Source organism: Otolemur garnettii, unplaced genomic scaffold (assembly GCF_000181295.1).
Source record: "Otolemur garnettii isolate 467f Iridium unplaced genomic scaffold, OtoGar3 scaffold00028, whole genome shotgun sequence".
NCBI lineage: Eukaryota > Metazoa > Chordata > Mammalia > Primates > Galagidae > Otolemur > Otolemur garnettii.
In genome coordinates, this window is record NW_003852423.1 from 16,704,963 (window position 1) to 16,726,657 (window position 21,695).

At 37.1% G+C, this 21,695-nt stretch overlaps 1 protein-coding gene across 2 annotated transcripts in view; it reads right to left on the bottom strand.

The window, feature by feature from the left end:
- LOC100966452 (probable C-mannosyltransferase DPY19L2) overlaps positions 1 to 21,695 on the bottom strand; it is a 164,702-nt gene that overhangs the window by 99,529 nt on the left and 43,478 nt on the right. For both annotated transcript variants that reach the window (XM_003788579.2, XM_023512443.1), the window contains 3 exons: positions 15,297 to 15,417; positions 12,635 to 12,728; positions 2,206 to 2,263 (listed from right to left, as the gene is read on the bottom strand). In XM_003788579.2, coding sequence (XP_003788627.1) covers positions 2,206 to 2,263; positions 12,635 to 12,728; positions 15,297 to 15,417 — 273 coding nt within the window. The remainder of the gene's footprint in view (positions 1 to 2,205; positions 2,264 to 12,634; positions 12,729 to 15,296; positions 15,418 to 21,695) is intronic.

Below are 21,695 nucleotides of genomic sequence, written 5' to 3' on the forward strand. Positions count from 1 at the left end.
CCAGTACCATGCTGTTTTGATCACTATGGACTTGCAGTATAGCCTAAAGTCTGGTAGAGTGATGCCTCCTGCTTTGTTTTTATTACTAAGAATTTCCTTGGCTATACAGGGTCTTACCTAGTTCCATACAAAATGAAGAACTATTTTTTTTTCCAAATCTTGTAAGTATGATATTGGTATTTTAATGGTAATTGCATTGAATCTGTAGATTGCTCTGGGAAGGATAGACATTTTAACAATGTTGATTCTTCCCAGCCATGAGCATGGTATGTTCTTCCATTTGTTAATATTTTCTACTACTTTTTGAGTTTCATAATTTTCTTTGTAGAGGTCTTTCATCTCTTTTGTTACATAAATTCCTAGGTATTTCTTTTCTTTCTTTCTTTTTTTTTGAAGCTACTGTGTAGGGAATTGTGTCCTTGATTAGCTTCTCAACTTGGCTGTTATTGGCATAAACAAAGGCTACTGATTTGTGGACGTTGACTTTATTTCCTGAGATATTCTTGTATTTTTTGATCACTTCCAGGCATCTTGTGGTTGAATCTTTGGGGTTTTCTAAGCATAAGATATCAGCGGCAAAGAGGGAGAGCTTGACCTCCTCTGTCCCCATTTGGATGCCCTTTATATCCTTCTTTTGCCTGATTGTGTCAGCTAGAACTTCCAGCACTATGTTCAATAGTAGTGGCTGACCATAAATTTTGAAAACTAGAATTATCTGGAAATCATAAATGTGATAAAAGTGATGAAAGTATTCATTTAAATCTCATTAAAATTATTTCTAAGACATATGGGGCAGAATATTATAAAAGTTATATATCAAAACTCCTAAAATTCTAGGAAGAACCCAAACTCTTACTACTTTGTAGTAGTCTTAAAAAGTTACTGCTTCTCTTCCAAGAAATGAAATTTATAAATGTTAGAAGATAAAGTATGATTTCTATTAAGAAAGTCAACTCATACCAGCAGTTGTTTGGCATACTGAAAGAAAAGCCTTACCTTTATATCAATACATTGTCGAATGACAGTGCGTTTATTTGCTTTAAGGTAAGAATAATGTATGCAAGGCATTTTTACATATAAGTTTCAAGACTTCTTTGTCTAGCAGACTTCTAAAATGTTTAACAACTTTTAAAATTAACCCAACAGTAATGGGATAAAAAGACTTCTATCCTATATAATTTGTGCTATGTTTTATCAATATTTTGCTTCCAAAATCTAGTTGGAAGCAAGATCTAGCTTTTCAGTCATATTCTCAGTTTCTACTAAAGCACATGGTACATATTCAATATTTTGCTGAATGAATCTATTGTATTAAAAATAAGTTTCTATGAGCTCTTTTTGGGTGGACTATGTCCCACGGGCGGAATTAGTAAGTTAATTTTCATTATGAGTTCAGCATTTTATGCTATTGAGTAGGCAGCATGATGTACTAGAAGCAAGGGCATACGGTTCAGGTATGCAATGCCTGGACTGCATGCCTGCTGTCAGACCTGAGGACCCCATGTATCCTTGTTAAAGGGGTTGCGATGGGTGTAAAGTTTAAGTTAGGCAAGATAACTGATATTTAGAGATCTGTCATACATCACTGTATTGATAATACTGTATTATACACTTAAACTTTTTTAAGAGGGTATATTTCATATTAAGTGTTCTTACTACAATTTTTTTAAGTTAAATATATTGAAAATGAAAGAGATGAAGTTTTAGAGCCAGACAGATGCAGAATGGGAAACCCAGCTTCATTACGTAGTGAATGTAGAATCTTAGATAAGTAATTTAATCTTTCTAAATTTCAATTTAGCATCTTGTATGGTGAGGATAACAACCACCCCCTAAAAATGTTTGTAGGAGTAAATGAGATAAGTATGTAAGGTACTTGAACTTGGTTAAGTACAGTATTTCATATTTTCTATAGAATATATGTGACATACTGAAGACAGAGATATATGTGTGTGTGTGTGTGTGTGTGTGTGTGTGTGTATATATATATATATCTTATTAAAGACCAGGCAAGATATTTCACATGTTTTAAATTCTAGTTATTTAAAAATTTAGATCAACATGACTACAATATCAACTTACAACACAGATTCTTTAAAATTCTGTGAATTCAGTAAAGTAATTATTTATTGCTTGGATAGGTATATTTCTTTATTCTTAGACAGCCCCTTCTATTTCTTAAAAAATATTTTCTAGAAAACAAACCTCGCCGTGGTTGAAAAAGTAGCACAGTACTGTAATCAGACCTCCCAGTTGTGTCCCACTGTTAAAAAGAAATGTGTACAATCATAACTCATATAAAATATAGTTTTTCACAAAATTATCTCATAATTTAAAATCATAGTGTTACATATTTAAAGCATAATAGTAACCACATATTAGTAAGAATTTCAAAAGTATCCAATTAGTTTATGTTTAAATCCTGAATATACAACCAACCAAAGTGGAAATATAAAGTAATCTATATTTTATAATGTAATGTATCTAAAATATTTCATAAATAAGGTGTGAACATTTAAAATGATTTTTAACAAATAGGCTAACACTTCAGAGTCTATATCACATTCCTTGAATATTCTGAATGAAAATAAATTTTTGTCTTTAGAAATTAGATATAAGTGACTGAAAGATGAAGATAAGAATCTAACAGTTTCATTTAGCAATAACTTGGAACTGCCTGAACTACTGCAAGTATTCTTTTCTTGAGTCCCAAAGAAGCAATAATGTGGAATATGAAAATCAGAGCAAAGATAATTGATATTAATCATCAAAGGATAAGAACCACTTCTTAAGTTACTTTTTTGTGACTGTGTGTGTATGGAGTAGTATGAGAACACAGATGCTCAAAACCCACATTTCTATAGTGTCTCCACAACTCCCTAGACACTGGCTTATGCCCTACTTTCCGTAGTTCACCACATTCTAAGTACCATGCAGGCTGGTTCTTCATCTGTCTCATTCATCGCTCTATTTTCTATTCCCAGATTCACATTTGGAAGACAAAAGAGATTGGTAGAATAAATGAATAAAGGAAGGAACAAATTACAAAAAATAAACAGATAGCTAATGGGAAGTGATTTACCACTAACAGACTATCTCTAAAGGAAATTCAAAGGATGCATATTAAAAAAGAAGAAATTGAAAGAAGAAATGTATGAGAGGGACCAATTGTACACACAGGAAATGAGAACACATGAAGACATTTAAACAATCTAAATAAGATTTGACAAGACAAAAAATTATAATCATGCCAGCCTGTGAGGAAGTGTAGGAGTACTAACCTGCTAATACTAACATGTAACATAGGAGAGGTTTTTTTTTTAAGTAAAGCAGTCTAAAATTCTTTATGTTGACTAAAGGAAGTAGAAAGACGTCTCACAGTTTTGGTGACACTTTTATATTTAATGTTTATGTATGTACATATCTTTCTTAAAAACTAGAGTTTAATAATGTATTTGATATTCCAAAACTGTAACCAGTTTAGAAAGACTACCAGCTCTTGGGAAGTTCTTCCAATAAAAAATACTGATTTTTAAAAGTTTCAGAGAGACTCCAAGGTAAGATGGCCAACTAGAGCCAGCTTCCAACAGACACTCCTGTCTAGAGGGAGAGATAACGGTCAGAATGAACTCAGTGAAGCTAAAGGTTGGGAGGTGAGCTGAGAGAGGATGGATGAGTGCATGTCATCCCTGCTGAGGCAAGCTGCGACTCCAAGGAAACAAAACCAGGTACAAAACCCATAGCCCAGAAGAGTCCCCTCCCCCAAGAGAGTGGCTCACTGTGTGCTCTCTACAAGTGAGCACTGAATAGAAGACCTCTTGTTTTACACCATGGGAGAGAGCCACTGAACACTGGGACTTCTTCTCCAGAGAGGTCCCACCTGTGAGCCTGGGCATTCTCTTGCCCAACATAAAAGTTGAACAAGTATTTTCATGTGAGCTGCAATGAAGCGGCGCTGAAACTGTGGCTCGAGTGGAAGTTGGGCGATGCAGGAAGAGAGGGACTGGCACAGCACTGCCAAAATGCATGGCAGTAGTAGCATCAGTGATATATATAGTGGCAGTGGCAGCAAGGGGAGTGGGGGCATGGCAACTGGTGTGGCAGCAGTGATGGTGCTCCTACCAGGGTCAGATTTTAGAGACATTTCCCTGATTCTGTGGACCACTGGAAGGAGCCGAACCTCAGCCTCAGAGGGGTACCAGAGGCATAGTGCAGCTGGACAGAGGCTCAGACTCTGTGGGAAAGAAATACGCACTGCAATGGTAACTACCAGCTAGGGATAGGCTCTGGTGGAACACTCCCCAGCTTCCCTTGAGCACTGGAGGGAGCTGGGCTTGAGCCCCTCCAGGTTGCCTGCTGGTAGCAGAGGCAATGACTCCCCATTGACTCTGGCAGGTGCATATCCCTGGTGCATTTCCTCATTGGAGGGAACCAGGTAACAGCCCCATGGGGTTACCACTGGGGCATGGCTGTGGTGTAAGGCAGGAAAGGAGGCACCAACCCTCCTGGACTGACTCTTTGGCTTAATGGGCCTTCCTGATTCCATTAGCATCAGAGGGAGCCACACTCCAGGCTCTCAAGTTTTCTGGATGGAGCTGCCAGTGGATCCCTGCTGCCTGGTTACTGAAGTCCTTTTGAGCTCTCCCAGTTAAGAAATGATTTTGCTGCCTGAGATAACTGGTTAGGAACTCTTGACCTGGACTGGCCACCCAGGAACCCTCCAAGGTGACCCTGGTTGTGTTGTATTGGGAGAGACTAATTTTCCTCTTACAGTTGTTGCTGGTGGGGAGCAGGGTGTCTTAGTTGCTTGTATTTCTCCCAGCTGAAATTTCAGCCCAAATCTGCTGACTCATTAGGATTGGAGAGAGGCTGGCTGAAAACAAGACAGAGCTATCTAGCCCCATCACACCAATCAGGTCCTCAGAGTCTCTGGTTGCAGGACTAAAAAGGACCTTTGTAAAGCTGTAGTAGAAAAGTCACAGTCACTAGTCTCAGCTATTTGGTAAAGGGCTGGTTAACTATAACACCTGGAGCCCTGAATCCAATCTTACCCTGCCATCTTCACTAGCCAAACTGTGAAAAATAATCATGGGGTGGAACCAGAGGAAAAACTCTGGCAACATGAATAATCAGAGGAGATCAACTTCCCCAAGGAACGACACAGGAGATACGCCAGAAGATGCCATTCATAAACAAATGACTGAAATATCAGAAATAGAATTCAGAACATGGATGGCTAATAAAATGAATAAAATGGAAGAAAATATGGAAATAGAAATCCAAAGAGTTGTGCAAAATTTTTCTCAAGAAATCAATGAATTCAAAGACAAAATCTCCAAAGATATGGATTCAACGAGAAAAGAGATAGCAGAGCTCAAGGAAATGAAAAAGCTGTTCGAGGAGCTCTGAAATACAGTAGAATCCCCTCCATAATAGAGTGGAACAAGCAGAAGAAAGGATCTCTGAAATTGAAGACACAGCTTTTGAACACTCCTAAATGCCCAAAGAGGCAAAGAGATGGAGAGCAAAAACTGATCATTCCCCAAGAGAGTTGTAGGACCACTCCAAAAGTTCAAACATTTGTCTTATAGGAATTTCTAAAGGAGATGAGGAAGGTCCTAAAGTCACAGAGGCTCTGCTTCAAAATATGGAGAAGAATTTTCCAAACATTGCATGAGAGACAAAAATTCAGATAGTAGACAGTTTCACAACCCCAAGAAGACTCAATCCAAATAAAGCATCTCCTAGACATATTGTAATTTACTTTGCCAAAGTTAATATGAAGAAAATTTTGCAAGCAGCATGACATAAGAAAAGTATAACCTACAAGAGGAAGAACATTAGAATGATTGCAGATCTCACAGCCAAAACTTTTCAAACCAAAGAAGATGGTCATCAAACTTCAATCTCCTAAAACAAAATAACTTTCACCCTAAGATCCTGTATCCAGCTAAACTGAGTTTCATTTGTGATGGATAAATCAAATACTTTAACAACTTACACATAAGAAGAAATTTGCTATAACTAAACCAGCACTCCAGGATGTTCCCAGACCCATCCTCCATAATGACCAGCACAATGGTCTACCACCAAGGTAAACTCACCCAGAAAGCCTTGAATAAAACCTAACATCCACAATGATGAAAGGATTAAAAATATCCACCAGACATTTGAAAAACATGACAACCAAAACACTATCATGCTTATCAATACTCTCAATTAATGTGAATGGCTTAAATTGTCCCCTAAAGAGGCACAGGTTGGCTGACTGGATACAAAAACTTAAGGCAGATATCTGTTGAATACAAGAGTCTCACCTTACCTTAAAGGACAAAAAAAGACTCAGGGTAAAAGGATGGACATCTATAATACAGGCAAATGGAAATCAGAAAAAAAGCAGATGTTGGAATTTTATTTGCATATACAATTGGTTTAAAAACAACAAAGATAAGGTAAGATAAGGATGGACACTATATATTTGTCAAAGGGAACACTCAACATGAAGAAATTTTGACAATTAACATACCAGAATGCTCTTCAATTTATAAAGCAAACCCGAATGGATATGAACAATTTGATATCTTCCTACTCTACAATAGTTGGAGATTTCAACACCCCATGGCAATTTTGCATAGATCCTCCAAGAAGAAACTAAACAAATAAATAATAGACTTAAACTTGACCCTACAACAATTGGACTTAACAGACATCTACAGAATATTTCATCCTAATAAAACTTAATATATATTCTTCTCATCAGCTCATGGATCATCCTCCAAAATTGATCACGTCTTCTGAGCAAAGTATCACGAGAATGGAGTATCCATTCTCCACAAAAAAGTATCCAATGTACACATCCCTATTATGAAACTAATTTATACCTTTTATATGAAAGCTATAACCAAATAGCCCAAGAATATGGGGAGCGGGGAGGGAGAAGGGAGGGGGGACTGGGTGGAGGGAGGGGGTTTGGAGGGATCACTTCTGAGGTTTATCTTATAGGGGTACAGGTGAATCTTTCTAAGAGTAGAATGTGAACGTTTTAAAGCAATAACTGAGAAAATGACATGAAGGCTGTGTTGACCAGTTTGATGGAAGTATTTTAGATTGCATGTGAAAACCCCACACTGTACCCCAGAAGTGCATTAATGTACATAGTTACCATTCAATAAAAAAAAAAAAAATTGATCACGTCTTAGGATACAAGTCTAACCTCAGCAAATTTAAATGAATAGAAATTATTTCTTGTATCTTCTCAGACCATCACAGAATATAAGTTGAACTCAACAGCAACAGGAAACTTCATACTCAAACAAAGTCATGGAAACAAAATAACCTTATACTGAATGATAGCTGGGTCAAAGATAAGATTAAGAAGGATGTCACCAAATTTTTAGAACCAAATGACAATGAACACACAAATTATTAAAACCTATGGGATACTGCAAATGTAATCCTAAGAGTGAAATTTACATCATTGGAACCCTCCATCAAGAAAACAGAAAGAAAAAAGTCAACAACTGAATGGGTCATCTCAAGCAACTAGAAAAAGAAGAACATTCCAACCCTAAACCCAGCAGAAGAAAAGAAATAATGAAAATTAGAGAATTAAATGAAATTGAAAACAAAACAATCATTCAGAAGATCAATGAAACAAAAAGTTGTTTTTTTGAAAATACTAACAAAATTGATAAACCCTTACCTAACCTAACCTAACCAGAGACAGAAAAGTAAAATCCCTAATATTGTCAATCAGAAATGATAAAGGAGAAGTAACAGACACCTCAGAAATTCAAAAATTCTCAATAATTACTGTAACAGACTCTATTCTCAGAAATATGAAAATATGAAGGAAATGGACCAAAACCTGAAAGCACACCCCTTCCTAGACTCAGCCTAGAGAATTAGAAATTTTGAATAGATCTTATCAAGCACTGAAAGACACCAAATATACGAAATCTGCCAGAAAAGAAAAGTGTGGGACCAGATGGCTTCACATCAGAATGCTACCAAACCTTTAAAGAGGAACTATTACATAACCTTTTCCCAAACATAAAGAAAAGGAGGAATGCTTCCCAACACATTCTATGAAGCAAATATCACCATAATACCCAAACCAGGAAAGGATCCAACAAAAAAAGAAAACTATAGACCAATATCATTAATGAATATCAATGCAAAAATATTCAATAAGATCCTAGCAAACAGAATTCAATAACACATCAAAAAAAATTATATGCCATGATCAAGCTGGTTTTATCTCAGGGTTACAAAGTTGGTTCAACATATGTAAATCTATAAATATAATACATCACATATGTAAAACAAAAAACAACAACCAAACAATTCTCACAATTGATGCAAAAAAAGCTTTTGATAATATCCAGCACCCTCTCATCATCAGAACACTTAAGAAAATAGGCTTAGACAGGTCATTTCTTAAACTGATAAAGGCCATCTAAAGCAAAGTGACAACCAATGTCATATTGAATGGACTGAAAACTGAAAACATTTCCACTCAGATCTGGAACTAGACAAGGATGACCATTCTTTCCCCTACTATTCAACATAGTAATGGAAATCTTAGACATCGCAATCAGGCAAGAGAAGGTGATCAAAGGTATCCAAATGGGGTCAGAGGAGATCAAACTCTCACTCTTTGTGGATGATATGATCTTATACCTGGAAAACCCCAGGGATTCAACTACAAAACTCTTAGAACTAATCAAGGAATATAGCAGTGTCTCAGGATAGAAAATCAATACTTACAAATCAATAGCTTTTATATATACCAACAATAGTCAAGCTGAAAATATAGTCAAGGACTGTATTCCTTTTACAGTAGTGCCAAAGAAGATGAAATATCTGGAAATTTACCTAACAACAGATGTGAAAGAGCTCTATAAGGAGAATTATGAAATTCTGAGAAAAGAAATAGCTGAAGATGTTAACAAATAGAAAAACATACCATGCTCATGACTGGAAAGAACCAACATTGTTAAAAATCCACACAAAAGCAATCTACAGATTTAATGCAATTCTTAGAAAAGCACCATTGTCATACATTAAGATCTTGAAAAACTAGTACTTCATTTTTTCGGAAAAAAACTCAAACAGCCAAGACATTACTCAGAAATAAAAGCAAATCAGGAGGTATCACACTACCAGACTTCAGGCTATACCATAAATCTATAGTGACCAAAACAGCATGGTACTGGCACAAAAATAGAGAGGTAGATACATGGAACAGAATACAGAACCAAGAGAGGAACCCAGCCACTTATCATCATTTGTTGTTTGGCGGCCTGGGCTGGATTTGATCCGGCCAGCTCAGGTGTACATGGCTGGCCCATTAGCCACTTGAGGCATAGGCACCGAGCCCATTTATCATCATTTGATCTTTGATAAGCCTATCAAAAGCATTAATTGGTGGAAAGATTACCTATTTAACAAATGGTGCTGTTTGAACTGGCTGGCAGCCTGTAGAAGACTAAACTGGACCATCACATTTCACCATTAACAAAAATTGATTCTCACTGGATAAAAGATTTAAACTTAAGACATGAAACCATAAAAATACCAGGAGAGAGTGTAGGGAAAACACTTGAAGAAATTGGCCTGGGAGAGTATTTTATGAGGAGAACCTCCTGACAATTGAAGCAACACCAAATATATATTACTGGGATCTGATCAAACTAGAAAGCTTCTGCACAGCCAAGAACACAGCCCTCAGAATGGGAGTAAGTAAAGCAAGCAGACAGCCCTCAGAATGGGAGAAAATATTTGCAGGTTATATTTCTGACAAAGGTCTGATAACAAGAATCCACAGAGAACTCAAACTAATTAGTAAGAAAAGAATAAAAAACCCCATTTCATTGTAGGCAAGAGACTTGAACAGAAGCTTCTGTGAAGACGACAGGCACATGGCCTACAAACACATGAAAAAATGCTCATCAGCCTTAATCATCAGAGAAATGCAAATCAAAACCACTTTGAGATATCATGTAGCTCCAATAAGATTAGCCCATATAACAAACTCCCAAAACTACAGATGTTGGCATGGTTGCAGAGAGAAGGGAACACTTCTGCACTGCTGGTGGGAATGCAAGCTGATATGTACTTTTTGGAAAGAAGTTTGGAAAACAGGGTAGCACCTGTGGCTCAAGGAGTAGGGTGCCGGCCTCATATGCCAGAGGTGGTGGGTTCAAACCCAGCCCTGGCCAAAAAAAGAAAAAAGAAGATTGGAAGACACTTAGGGAACTAAAAGTAGACCAGCCATTCAATCCTGCAATTCTTCTACTAGGTACATACCCAGATGACCAAAAAGCATTTCACAACAAAGATATTTGCACCAGATTGTTTATTGCAGCCCAATTCATAACTGCCAAGTCATGGAAACAGCCCAGTTTCCACGACCCATGAGTGGATTAACAAATTGTGGTATATGTATACCATGGAATACTATGCAGCCATAAAAAAGAAGACTTTACAACTTTACATCTTTTACATTTACCTGGATGGAGGTGAAACATATTCTTCTTAGTAAAGTATCTCAAGAATGGAAGAAAAAATATCCAATGTACTCAATACTATTATGAAATAAATACGTCATCATCTATACTTTCGAATGACAAAACACAACAATAGTCTAGAAAGAAGGAGGGAGTGGGAGGGGAAAGACAGAGGCCGGGAAGAGGGAAGTTATTGGGTGGGACCTCACCTAATGTGCCCAATGCAAGAGTACATGTCAAAACTATTAAGAGTATATATGTCTAAACACAACAAATAAGTAAGTAAGGTAGGGTTATGTTAACCAGTTTGATGTAAGCATTACAAATTGTATATAAAATCAACACATCATACCCCATAAAAGTATTAATGTACACAGTTATGATTTAATAAAAATAAATAATAACATTTTCAGTTACTGTTGTGTAACATCCTCCACATTAAGAACCAAAAATAGTTTATACAAGAAATATTACTATTTTCAAAAATAGAACATTTTTAAGCCTGTCAAAATAATCTCAAAGTAATCCTTTTCCCTCAAAACATTGAGACTATATATGTAATTTTTCCTATATGGCACACAGAAAAGTGTATAATATTTCTAACTTACAGAACAATTATAAAATGAACATGTATGTAGTTACCATATAATTAACTGAAATGGAGAAATGATTGCACCCTAAGTCCCCATCCTCTACCCTTAGAGACAGCCATTAACTAATTTGAGATTATCAATATAACCACCCCTATGATTTACTTTCATCTTTTTTTAACCTTTATACAAGTGGAAGAATGCATTATTTTTAAAATTTTATATCTATATTCATTCATTCAAAATTATGAAATACTAATCCATGTTGATGTATGTAGCTGTGTTTCATTCATTCTTTCTTTCTTTATTTATTTATTTTTGAGACAGAGCCTCAAGCTGTCCCCCTGGGCAGAGTGCCATGGCATTACAGCTCATAGCAACCTCCAACTCCTGGGCTCAAGCGAGTCTCCTGCCTACGCCTCCCAAGTAGCTGGGACCACAGGTGCCCGCCACAATGCCGGGCTATTTTTTGATTGCAGCCGTCATTGTTGTTTGGCGGGCCTGGGTTGGATTTGAACCCACCACCCTAGGTGCATGGGCTGGTGCCCCAGCTGCCTGAGCCACAGGCACTGAGCCAGTTTCATTCATTCTTGTTGTTTAGTATTCCACCATGTTAATAAAACAAAATGTATTCAATTCTCTATTTACAAACATTTGGGTTGTTTCCATGCTATTGCAAATAATGTTTCTATATTCTTCTACATATTTCCTGCTATATAAGAGTCTCTTGAGATTACATACTTTAAAATAGAATTCCTTCCTTTCTTCATTCATTCAACCAATATTTATTGTCTTCCAAGTGTGAATCTGGGGATACAGTGACAAACGAGACAGATGAAGAACCTGCCTGCCTCGCACTTAGAATGTGGTCATCTACAGAAAGTAGGGCAGGAGGCAGTGTTTAGGGAGGCGTTGGAGACACTACACAAATATGGGTTTGAGCATCTGTGTTCTTAGACACATCCACACAGAAACATACAATCACAAAATGGCAATTTAAGAAGTGGTTCTTACCCTTTGAAGATTAACATTAGCCATCTTTGTTCTGATTTTTATATTCTATATTATTACTTCTTTGGGACCAAACAAAAGAGAAATTGGAGCTACATATGTGTTAGACACTTAAATAGGAAAGACAAATGTATAAAATGTTTAGCATATAATACTATGTATAGAAGAATTGTCATCAGCACTTGAAATAAGAAAGGATTTCTTAAACAAAATTCAAAGATCTAGCTATGAAGAAAAAAACTGGTGAAACTGATACATTTGATGAAAAGAACTTCAGTTCTTCAACAGAAACTATTGAATTAAGAAATATTAGTTTTAAAGTACCCTCACAATTAAAGAGAGGCCTTTAAGATATTAGTTACAACTCTCGTTTCTAGTTACATGGTTAAGCTTCTGAAACATCACACAAATCCACAAATTTTCAAACTATTACAACTAAACTCATTAAATGTCATTTAATTTAATTAACAAATATCAGGCAGCCTTTATAAGCCCAAAGATTTTTTAATTTAGTAGTCTTACCTCAGGTGTGTACCATATATGAAGAACAAGCCCATCATTAGTCCATTTAAAATAAAAATCACACCAACATAAAAGCAAGCAGGGTCGCCCAATCCTTTGAAAAGACATAGATTATTCAGTATTTAATGAACAAATGACTAAAAAGCAAGTGGGCATAATTATCTCAGTGTTCTGTAATCAGGAACTCATGAATTTGCTGAAAGCATTTGCTTTCCAGATTGCTGCTGTCCTTCATAGTAACTTTAATACTGTCCCCTTATATGAGCTATTATTCAGTTACACTTACACTTTTTTCTTTATTGTAGTTGCATTTTAGTTTCCCCTAACGAAGGTATTGTTACACTGTAATGAATTTGGGGCTAGTTTCACATTTAGTTGAGGCTGCTATTGTTCAGGGTCTGGAACTGTCCACAGAGCCACTTGATGAATTATAAGTGAAAATCCATAGCATTGTTTTTATCTTTTACGAGGCTCTGGGATGAGTAGGGGATAATTTAAGGAACAGCTGTAGTCTGTATGAGATGATCCAGTTATTTGATCTCTTATTATGTATAACTACAATTTTAATATATCTCATATATGGAATTATGTGTAGAACATATAGTAGGTGCCTCACAGTCATCATCTGACGTAATTCTCAGAACAAATTTATAAGATTAGTTGGTATGAAAATACTTTTCTTATGGTTGAGAACATAGTACATAGAAAACGTAAGTAGCTTGACAAAAGGTTATTTTATTTAAGTGGGTGGAGCCAGGACCTGAAGGCTAGCCCTCCCAATTCCATCCAGTTCTCTGCTCACGCCTTGCAGTCTGTTCTGAATACTTCTGTTGTTCAATACGCCACTCAATACTGAATCGCCATAGGCTCTGTCATATGCTCTTTTCCTTTTCTCAAGTCTGCATATTCTTAAGGAAACTCTTCCTTTTCTATGGCTCCAATTATCATCTATACATAGATGACTCCAAATCTATATTTGGTCCAGAACTTTCCCCTTGTTCTTATGTATAAGCCTCTTTCATGTCTTTGAGGTACCTGAAACTGATACATCTACAATGACATGTAGTAATTCAAACCTGCTACTTTTCAAATGTTTCCTCCCATTCAAAGGAACTCAGTTCCTCAAACTACTAATAGAAAACAAAGCTGTGTTACATGACTCTTCACTCTTCTTCCCCTTTTCTGTTAAAAATTGCCAAGTCTTGTCAATGTTACTTCCAAAATACCTCTCAAATCCAGGCATTTGCCAGTTATCTTTCCTGAAATTTCTCTCTTCACCAATTATTGCCCTTCCCTAATATCCTTTCCATATAACTAACAACACAATTTTCTAACATGTAAATCTGTTTAAATTCTTCAATAAAGGATAAAACGCTTATCCAGTGTATGGGCCATCACAATCTTGCTTCCATTCCCAGCATCCTTTCATACCATTTTTCTTTTCTACCTCTCTCTACTAAGGATTCTTGTCTTTATGCAGTTCCCTTGACCTGAAACAGTTGAATATGCTTGTCTATATTCTTAAAATACTCTCTTGCTCTCAATCTCAACAATCTTATTTTCTTATTTGTAACATCCATCACACTCATAACTGCTAACATTTCTCCATGGGGTAAACACCATGAGGGTAAAACCTCATGTCTACTTGGTTCATCTTTGTGTTCCATCCACCAAACACTAACCATTGCTTCCTGGGAACATAATATCACATGTGTCCATATGTAAGGTAACTATTTTCATCCCTCAATAAAGGTTATACCTTTTAGCCAATTGAGTCATTACAAAGTCTCTCACTTTATGAAGCAGTTTCTCCATTTCTTTATATTGCACAAAAAGTGTAATTACCCCTAAAACATCCTATCAATTCTACTTTAGATGTTATGAAGATTGTCTGAGGGTTCTGTAAACATGTAAGAAAAATATAGCTTTCATTTATATTTTAGGAGTTGAATGTCATTATAAACAAGTCTGTAAAATTATATTTATAAAATATAGTAAGTAGTCAAGCTGTTAAGAACCTGAAGAAATAAAGGAAAACCAAGTGTGTTGGTGTCATGCAAGTATACACATGTGGCTTTGAACAAGAGCCAAAGGATAGCATCAAAATTGCTGAAATGCAAATATCTTATACAAGTTGCCATTACATGTCCCAGAAAACTGCTAGATGATTCCAAAAGTTGTTATTTGACACCACCTTTGGAATCTCTACATAGGACAAATTTGATTAAAACCATTCATAAACTATAGGCAGAATTTTGAAATTAATCTATTATTACATTTCTGATTTTAAGTATGTATACATAACTAAATAAATACGTTAACTATCACAAACAGATATTTGACTGTTTAATCTATCACCCAAATTTATATATTGAAATTCAAAAACTCATTTTTTGTATCTTCTCATTCTGAAATGGAAGACTGACTTATATGCAATATTGTCTTATACTGGGGTATATTAATACTCAAATTCCAAATTTATACTCAAATTTATAAGTACATAGCTTTCTCACAAAATTACTTTAAAGTATAAAATACTCATTCAGTTTAATAAGTTCTAAAATATTTAGAGTTGTTTATAGTAATTCTTAAAATGATTCATAACATTATAAAATATGAAAACACTAATGACAGCACAGCAGCATTTCAGGAAGAAACATGCCTTCACAGCTTTGTACTTCATTAAGAGGTTCTATTCTGGTGACATTCCAGCAGGTCTTAGTTTCTAGCCCAAATAAATTCATTATTCCCATGAGTATGCGATACCAGAAGGCTATGATTACCTAAAAAAGACAAAAGCAAAGAGATTATGGAGGAAAATACCCTCTTTTCATAATAATTTTTTTAAGATATCATTTTATGATGGTTGCCTCTGACATTTTTCAGTCTGACAAATTTAAATCATTTCACTTAGGAATCAACCATTTTAAAATTAAGCATAATGCTTCTATATATCAAATATATGTATATATAATCAGCCCTGTAAAATAAATAATAATAATTATAAGTCAATCTAAAAGTATATAATTAAAATATCATGGTGATTAATAGAAAAATACAAAGATTTACAGAAACAGTTCACATTTCATTTAGACAGTTGAATACAGGAAATACATTATAAAAAATACAGAAATAGAGTAGAATAAAATAGCCTGTTACAACTTTGACCAAAGAAAAGATTTAATTAACCAATTCTTTCCAATCTGCAATCCTTTTCAGAAGGTTCAAAGACAAGAGAAAAAAACAGATAAATTTATAAGCACAATGCTCATGTCTAAGAGATTTTTAAAAAATGACATCATAGATTTTGAAAAAATAACGTGAGATATTGGGGAAAAGTAAAAAAATAAGGAGAAGAGTAATAACCACTTAGAGCAGGGAGGCGGAGCAGGGAGGCGGAGCAAGATGGCGGAGAGGATGCATGGCTGAGTCAACTCTCCTCATGGTTTAGGTGAGAGTGGGGTGCTGGATCTTTCCCTGAGTGGAGTGCTGGCACAGACAAGCAACGCAGGGTGGACAGCAAAGAGATGAATTGCTGGATTGGAAGTGTAACACAGAACCGTGGTATCTGCCAGAAAAAACTCAGCGCAGTAGCTGAAGCAGTGCTAGCTGCAGCCCGTGCCTTGCGGCCTGCGGCCAGAGGCCTGAGACCACAGAAACCAATCCCTCCCCCAGGAAGGACTTCTATACTCAATTCGTGGGGAGTTTGGGTATTTTGCAGAGAGTGCAGTGAGGCGTGGACTCTTGAGTGGAATTTGGCGACCAGAAAGGGGAGCCCTCTGGACCTGGTTTTATCCAGGCAACTGGACAGAAATTTGAGGGGAAAGGATTCGGCTTAGGAACCAATTCATTTTGTAATTTTAGAAGCCTTTATGGTGCTGCACTGAAGCAGCCAGCGAGAAGGTCAATCAACCCCTTTCCTACAGCCTCTGAAAAGTCTTTTGTGCAAGGCACTGAATCCGAGGGAATCAGAGGTAACCAGTCCCTCCCCCACAGAAAAGGACTGAAAACTCTGTGCCATGGCGCTAAAGCGGCTGGCGCAACCAGCAACCAGCTCTTTTCCCACAGAACCTAACAATTTCCAGTTTGAGGGGAAACTAGGAGTTGAGTGGAAAAACTGGTGAGGCGTGGACTCTAGTGCCGAGTTTGGAGGACAGATAGGAGTGTCACCTGGAAAAGGACAGCCAAGGCTGGGCGGCCAGCCAGGAACCAGACATATTGTAAAATTTCAAAAATGGTGTCTCCATAGCACCTCTTTCAGGAGTGTGGAGAGCTGAATCTCACCTGTAGCCAGTCATCCTACATCTGAAGCTGGTTCAGGACACCCCACACTTTATGGGAACTGTTGTAGGGAGAATTTGAGCAAACTTCCAGCAAAGATTCCTTTTTTTGTTTGTTTTAGCCTGGGAACCACTCACAGCGCCACCTGCTGTCTAGAAAGTATATTGCAACATAATCCCACCTCATATATAAAGTATTTTTGTATATATTCTTAAGAATAATATTTTTCATGGTAGTGCCTCCCCCTTTTTTCTTAATCCTTTTTTTATAGGCATTCCTGTTATGTCTTTTTATTTATTTATTTTTATTGTTAATGCTATCCTTCCTTTTTTCTTCTCTCTTCCTCTCCTCTTATGGTTGCAGAGAGTGCTTAAATCTGACTAACAGTCTTATTTTTGTTTCTGTTTTTGTTGTTGTTTGTTTTGGGGTTTTTAAAATCATTTTATGCTTACCATCTTTGTGGGGGTTTTTTTGTCTTTTGTTTTTTGTCTGTTTGTTTACTTGTTTCTGATTGTGCATCTGTGCACTTCTATGTCTGGTAGCATTTTTGTCTGTTTAATTGTTTGCTTGGTTTCAATGTGTTTTATACTTTGCTAAATCCTTGGGTTGGCTATTTTCCCTAACTCCAATTTTCACATTCAATAAGAATATGGAGGAACAGGGGATGAGGACTGACTGGAGCTAGTTTTCAACATAAACTCCAGTTCAGGGGGAGAGATAACCACCAAAAAGAACCCAACAAAGCTGAAGGAGGAGAGCCGAGCTGAGAGAAGAGATAGATAAATGCACGTCTTCTCCACTGAGGCAAGCCACGACTTAAAGAAAACAAATTCCAGGTTTAGATTGAGCCCAAGTGGAATATGCTCCAGCTGCCGTTGAGTGCCTGAGGCAGATAGGCTTCAGCTCCCTCTGCTGGCTGGCGACAAAGAGTGGTCAGCAAGTGGAGGAGGCATTGACTTTACTTGGACTCTGGCAGGCACAAAACCCTGACACACTCACTTATTGGATAGGACTGGGCCACAGAGTCTGAGTTAACAGAGACTGGTGGTAGGGTTACCAGAGACTGGGGTTACCGTAGTCCAGCAGTGAAGGGCGAGCAAGGAGGAGAAAGAGACAGCAGCCTCTTTACTCCAAATTGTCTACTGAATGGGTCTTTCTGACTCTTCAGAACATCAGAGTGAGCTGCACTTGAGCTACCAGTAAATTCCTACTACCTAGTTGCTGGAGACCTTGTGAGCTTTCCAGCTAGAGAGTGGGTACTGATCGGGTCAATAGGTTTGGATCTCTTGAACTGGGCAAATTAACTGGTGGTTGAGGGAGAATCTCTGGTGCTCTCTGGATTTTCTCAGGCTTAAATTGACTTCAGGTGGAACATTCTCCAGCTGTCATTGAGTGCCTGAGACAGACAGGCTTCCGCTCCCATTGCTGGCTGGGGACAAAGCAGTAACTGAGTGGATGTGACATTGACTCTACTTTGACTCTGGCAGACAAAAAGCCCTGCCATACTCGCTTATTGGGCAACTGAACCACAGCCTTGCGGGGTCTCCAGTGATTGGGTGTGACAAAGGTGCAAGGTGGGGAAAGAGGCATCAACCTTCTAGATAAATTTATTTGCTGGGTAGGTCCTTCTGACCCCACGGAGCACCGGAGTGAGTCATATCTGAGCTGCCAGAAGACCCCTGCTGTATAGATGCCAGAGACCTTTTGAACTCCCCCACTTGAGACTAGTGCTGACTGGGATACTTGATTTAGATCTCTTGAACTGGGCCAATCACCCGAGAACTATCCCAAAGCAGTACCCTGGGGTGTGGCTGTGGGAAGGTGTGGTTTTCCTTTCCCAACTGTCACCTGCGAGGGGCGGGGTGACTTAATCACTGATATTTCTCCACAGCTGAGACTTTAACTCAGAGTAATTGATTTTCTAAGGTAGAACAGAGATCAGCCAAAAACAAAATAGAGACACTCAGCCCACCACACCAAGCAGGCCCCCAGGATCTCAGACTGTAGCACTATATGTGTCCTTGGCAAAGCTCTAGGGGAAAAGGTACAGACATCAGTCCCAGCCTTTGCCCAAAAGACCTAGTAAAATACTACTCCTGGAGCCCCCAACCCTGCTTACCTGCTCACCTAGCCAAATGGAGTAAATCCAGCATGGGGTGGAATCAGTGGAAAAACTCCAGGAATACAAATAACCAGAGTAGATCAAGCCCCACCCCAAGGAAGGATGTGGCAGATGCATATGAAGATCCCACCCATAAACAGATAGCTGAGATGTCAGAAATCGAGTTCAGAATTTGGATAGCAAATAAGATAAACAGAATGGAAGAAAGGAAAGAGCTAGAACTTCAAGAAATTATTCAAAAGATATCTGAAGAAATTATTCAAAAGATGTCTTAAGAAATTATTCAAAAGAATAATTCTCAAGAATTCAATGATTTCAAAGATAAAATGATCAAAGATTTTGAAACATTGAAGCAAGAGTTCGTAGCTCTCAAAGATCTGAAAAATACGGTAGAATTTCTCCATAACACAATGGAACAGGCTGAAGAAAGGATCTCTGACATTGAAGACAAAGCTTTTGAACAAGCCCAAGAGCTCAAAGATGAAAAGAAATGGAAAGCAAAAACGGATCTTTCTCTCAGAGAGCTCTGGGATAATTCAAAGAAAACTAATATTCGCCTTATAGGAATCCCTGAAGGTGACGAAGTTGCTTCACAAAACACAGAGGCTCTTCTTCATGAAATTATGAAAGAGAACTTTCCAGAAATGCCAAGAGATTCTGAAATTCAGATAGCAGATAGTTTCAGAACCCAGCACGACTCAACCCGAACAAGACATCCCCCAGGCACATCATAATCAACTTCACTAAAGTTAATATGAAAGAGAAAATTCTGAAAGGAGTTAGATGCAAGAAAACCATAACCTACAAGGGGTAGAGTATTAGAATGACTGCAGATCTTCCTGCTGAAAGGCTAGAAGAAGTCGGTGACTTTTAATCTCCTAAAACAAAATAACTTCCAACTCAGGATCCTGTATCCTGCTAAACTGAGTTTCATCTATGATGGAGAAATTACTTTAATGACAGTCACATGTTGAAGAAATTTGCCATAACTAAACCAGCTCTGCAGGAAATTCTCAAACCTATCATCCACAATGACCAGTGCAATCCTCCACCACAAAAGTAAAATCACCCAGAAACTTTTGATCAAACTCCAACTTCCACAGTGGCAAAAGGATTAAAAATGTCTACTGGACTTTCAAGCAACTTGAGGACCAATATTTCACCAGGCTTATGAATAATTTCAATCACTGTGAATGGCTTAAATTGTCCTCTATAGAGGCACAGATTGGCTGTTTGGATACAGAAACTCAGACCAGACATCTGTTGTATTCAAGAATTGCATCTTACATTAAAAGATAAATATAGACTCAGGGTGAAGGGATGGTCGTCTATAATCCAGGCAAATGGAAAGCAGAAAAAAGGTGTTGCAATTTTACTAGCAGATAAATTAGGGTTTAAATCAACAAAAATAAGAAAGGATAAGGATGGCCATTTTATATTTCTTAAGAGTAATACTCAACATGATGAGATCTCAATTATCAATATGCACCCAACCAGAATGCACCTCAATTTATAAGAGATACTCTAACAGGCATGAGCAACTTGATCTCTCCCAGTTCCATCATAGTTGGAGATTTTAACACTCCTTTGGTAGTGTTTGATAGATCCTCCAATAAGAAGCTTAGCAAAGAAATTATAGATTTAAATATAACTATTCAACTTTTGGACCTAACAGACATCTACAGAGCATTTCATCCTAACAAAACTAAATACACATTTTACTTATCAGTCCATGGAACATACTCCAAAATTGATCACATCTTAGGCCATAAGTCTAACCTTAGTAAATTTAAAAGAATAGAAATTATTCCATGCATCTTCTCAGACCATGATGGAATAAAAGTCGAACTCAGTAACAACAGGAATCTGCAGTCTCATACAAAAACATGGAAGCTAAATAACCTTATGCTGAATTATAGATGGGTCAAAGACGAGATCAAGAAGGAAATTACCAAATTTTTAGAACAAAATGATAATGAAGACATGAGTTGCAGAACCTCTGGGATACTGCAAAGGCAGTCCTAAGAGGGAAATTTATAGCATTGCAAGCCTTCCTCAAGAGAACAGAAAGAGAGGAATTTAACAACTTAATGGGACATCTCAAGGAACTGGAAAAGGAAGAACATTACAATCCCAAATCCAGCAGAAGAAAAGAAATAACCAAAATTAGAGCAGAATTAAATGAAATAGAAAACAAAAGGATTATAGAACAGATCAATAGATCAAAAAGTTGGTTTTTTTGAAAAAGTTAATAAAATAGATAAATCTTTGGCCAACCTAACCAAGAAAAAAAGAGTAAAATCTCTAATCTCATAAATCGGAAATGGTAAAGATGAAATAACAACAGACCCTTTAGAACTTCAAAAACTCCTTAATGAATATTACAAGAAACTTTATTCCCAGAAATATGACAATCTGAAGGAAATTGACCAATACTTAGAAGCACATCACCTCCCCAAACTGAGCCAGAATGAAGTGGAAATGTTGAACAGGCTTATATCAAGTTCTATAATAGCATTAGCTATACAAAATCTCCCTAAAAAGAAAAGCCCAGGACCAGACAGCTTCACGTCAGAATTCTACCAAACCTTTAAAGAGGAACTAGTACCTATATTACTCAACCTTTTCCAAAATACTGAAAAAGACAGAATACTACCC